The 4,033-nt window shown below is 47.7% G+C and overlaps 1 protein-coding gene across 1 annotated transcript in view; it reads left to right on the forward strand.

Annotated features, from left to right (window-relative positions):
- LOC100746620 overlaps positions 1–4,033 on the forward strand; it is a 54,609-nt gene that overhangs the window by 45,550 nt on the left and 5,026 nt on the right. Inside the window, 1 exon segment of the mRNA XM_024368825.2 lies at positions 3,214–3,366. Coding sequence (XP_024224593.1) covers positions 3,214–3,366 — 153 coding nt within the window.

Here is a 4,033-nt window from a genome sequence, read left to right on the forward strand (position 1 = left end):
CGGTCGTTCGTTTAAAATGCAAACTCGCGGTCCGTGGGGTTTTAAAACACCCGCTATACCCGGATTTCGTTGAGCCGCAAACTTGGCCCGTGCCGCGCCTCCTACGGATTTATGCCGTCACCGACTCGCTTCTATTCTCGAGCTCCGTCGCCAGACATTTTCCGGCCTGCTTCCCCATACCTTTTTCACGCGCATACCTACGCATAACGACGTGCTCGTTCAACGCGTTCTGCGAACATCAAATCACGTGGAAGGGGTTGAAGAGGTAGTCGACGATAATAGAGATGGAATGCGGATCGATGCTTCGATTAGAATCCGGTCCATATCGCTAGCGATATGTAGTCGGTCGTTTACTTTCAATTATTCAGCCGTGATTTAACACTTTCGTTGCTATTGGCATTCCATTTTCCTTCTGCACGCGCCATGCCTATCGCTACGCGATACGATAGATGAAAACAAAAACGCAATTTAGCACGCAGTTTCGCGGTTAAGGAGATTTTAATATTTTCGACCTGTAGAGAGAGAGAGAGAGAGAGAAAGATTTTTCGAAAATTACGAAAATTAGACAAAAAACCAACGTTTGGTTTCTTTGGAGAAGCTAAAACTCGATAGCCTATCCGTGTCGATAAACGGAATAGCGTCGATTCGTAGATTTCCAGATACTTGGAATCGTCACTCACGCCGCTCGATCGAGTTCGATCCAAACTATTATCGATTTATCTCGAGCTGAAACTTCTCCGTTCGATGAAAATTCCTGCAAGCTGGAATGCAACCGCGCCAAGAAGACGCTCGACGTCGGCGCTCTAACGGAAAACAAAGCACGAACATTCGCGTTCCGCTTTGTATTAAACATTAAAACAGCTCTTAGAACGACTGGCTCAAAGTGGCATACATATTCAACGTCGACGCGTTTCCAGACACATCTCTGCCCGTGGAGGCATGCGGCAGACCGTGGACTCTCGTTATATGCCAATACGCACTGCGTGACACGACGGCCATCCACAGGCGACAGAATGCCGAGCTCTCTCTCTCTTCCTCTCTCTCGCCCTCTATTTCTCCTTGTCCGTTGCTCGGCCGTATTCAGCCATGAAACTCACCCCCGTGTGCGTTTACATAAGCGGACGCAAGACACATACACTCCCTCAAGTAGGTTAATCTCCGCCCGTTTCGATCGAACACAGGCTATCTCGACGGGGGTGGACTCCGGACGTTGTCTGACCCCGGTACTCTGCTGGATCATCGACGATTATATTGGGGTTTCGAGGGATCGGGATCGCGGTCTCTTGACGCTTACTGCATGAAATTTCTCGTTGTCGAGAAATTTAGGGACGCGGTTCTGCTTGGTTTATGGAGTGGCAAGAACGACGATAGACGGTCAACTAATTTTGACATTAAGTCGCGCACCTTCGAAACTCACAATTTTGAAAAGTTTCGTTAGATTAGAAAATAGAGCGGGAGAAAATAAGCGAATAGCTGTAAGGAGATCTCTGGTCATCGTACAAATATTTGCGTATCGCGCAACATTATCGGAGATTTTATCCGCCTACGCAAACGATCCGATATCCAAAAGCTCTCGTCCGAAATTCCTTTCGTTATCCTAAATTTACCTCTATCGCTACGTTTGTTCGTCGCAGCGAGCTATCTGCGCTGCGAATTCAAACGATCGTAAAACATCTAGCACGATTACCACGTAGTTATACTTTCGCTAAAGAATTCCGTACTCGAATTCAACCGATTCGTCGAAAAATATTTTTTCACGATTCGATATCAAAGCCCGCGTCGCGTCTGCACACCAGAGACGCGTTTATTTTCAGAGTAACCCGCTGGCGATAGCGCGAAATATTTCAGTATTATAATATCCCGATGAAATCGGTCGTCGGATCGAACGCGGTCTGCTCCGTTTTAATCCACCTCCGTTCGGTTGGCCGCTTAAAATTGAATGATCGCGTCGCCCTGATATTTGCGAAAGCATCGATTTCCGTTGGCAGCCCGACGAAGAAGAGACGCGCGGGATCGTCGCCACGATTACGTCCAATTACAGCGGAGGCGGAGGAAAACGGAGGGAGAGACGGGGGCGGTCCGTGGTCGTTCGATCGGGCGCACCGCGTGTTATCTTAAGGCGGCGGTCACCTAGATATCGGCATTGTTATCCCGCCTGACCGCAGCCACTTAACCGAGTCGTAAACCCCCCACGAGTTCAACTTTACCCTTCAACAGGTGTTTAGGGAAATACAATAATGTCGCGCATGCGCCCGTAACTTCTTAAGGTCGGAAAGTTCGTCCGAACAATCTGACCGCGGCCATGCCCGCGGACCGTCACGCCACCCGCGTCCCGCAGTTAATCGAGTTTCCGAGGTAGTTGGAATTTTTTCTCTCCACCCTCGATTCCCAGTGTTTCGATACGGAAACGCAGAACGTATTCGTAGAATGCTGAGTATCTCGACGTCGTTTGTCGTTCAGTCAGATTGAGAAGCTGACTGTTAGGATTTTTCAGGCAATTTTAAAGTTTGCAAAAATCGATCGCCGCTGTTTATCTGTTTTTTCGACATGGGTTGACGAGTTTCAGCTTCTAGATATTAGACAACGCGAAAGGTCGGAGAGCACGGAGAAATGTCTGTACGACGATTTCCCAAAGTTACTTAATGTCTTTTAACGAAATTAGGTATTTGCAAAGAGGCGTTACAACGATCTCGAGTCAGGAGATTGGACCCTACAGGAATCTGTATTACCGACGACAGAGTTGGCGAACGCGATGTTGCCAAACTTTTACCGACCATAGCAAAGCGTGAACATCCGTCGGTAAAGGAACCGTAGATATCTAGCGTGCATCAGACACGAAGGTAGAGACCTTCTTCGTATTTGCTGCGCAGTTACACCCGTTTACTTAGATGGCATCGATGCTCGCAAACTTAGAAGACGATCGTCGAATTAAATAGATATTTCGAAATTACAAACGGAGACACATCCTGCGCGATGAAATTTGATCCAGAATGCGTTTGTTATTTGTCCAAGTTTATTACAGAAACTAATCGATCAAATGGAAAGTGTAATTCTACTTTAATTGGCAGGTGTCGCCAAGTTTAATAAGTTGGCAACAACAAGCATTAATGCGACGTATTCTAATAAATCCCCGGAACTGATCGTCTTTTTTCTATCTACTCGACTATTTAAAAGTTAGATTGAATTTTTAACTATGTCATACGTTGGTTTCAGACGTTAAACGGCGCCGAGGGTACCGTTCCACCCGGAAGAGTGTACAAGAAAGTCGCGATCGTTGAAAACTTCTTCGACATTATTCATGCTGTCCATGTTGACCTTGAGGGTCGTCCGGGGAAGCATGCCGGTCAAAAGAGAACGTACAGGACGGTAAGTTTCAAACAGGAATATCTACTACTCGTTACTTTCCCGTAGATGTTGATGCGCTTGGATATTAAGCGGTACATCCACGTTCGAAGAGTTCGCGGACTTTCCGTGCAGTGCGGTGAAAAAGATATATCCTTAGGAGGATTAATCGAGTCCACGAAGGAACAAAATCCTACGATTCTATCGCATGGGACGTACCGAAAAAGAAAACCAAACGATCAAAAAATCTCAAAGTCTCTGGCTAATCGCGTTCCTGGTTAACCTCGCGAAAGGAAAAAAGAAAGCATCGTAACCCTCGGAAGAAGCAACATTTTCCCTGCGATGTCCGATGCGATTTAAATTCAATCGGCGAGCAGATCTCCCTAGAGAAAAGATATATCGGTACGGGCGGCGATGACCCCGAATCCGTTCGGGATCGTACGAGCCAAATTCTTGCATGGCCGACCGCGACACGCGATATTTACCGTTCCCGGGGGAGAAGGTATCGAGGCATTCAAGCGTCGAACACTCGATACCACACGTCATCTCACGTGTTCCGGCGCGCGTTTGCGTAAACCTCTCTCCGGGGTATCATATCTGTTCCGTGACACCGTCCTCCGCCCGCGACCCGATCGGTTCGTCCTCTTTCTCCGCTTGTCCGTTCCTCTTTCTCTCGTTCGCAACCCCTCCG

Source organism: Bombus impatiens, unplaced genomic scaffold (genome assembly GCF_000188095.3).
Source record: "Bombus impatiens unplaced genomic scaffold, BIMP_2.2 scf_0481, whole genome shotgun sequence".
NCBI classification, from domain to species: Eukaryota; Metazoa; Arthropoda; class Insecta; order Hymenoptera; family Apidae; genus Bombus; species Bombus impatiens.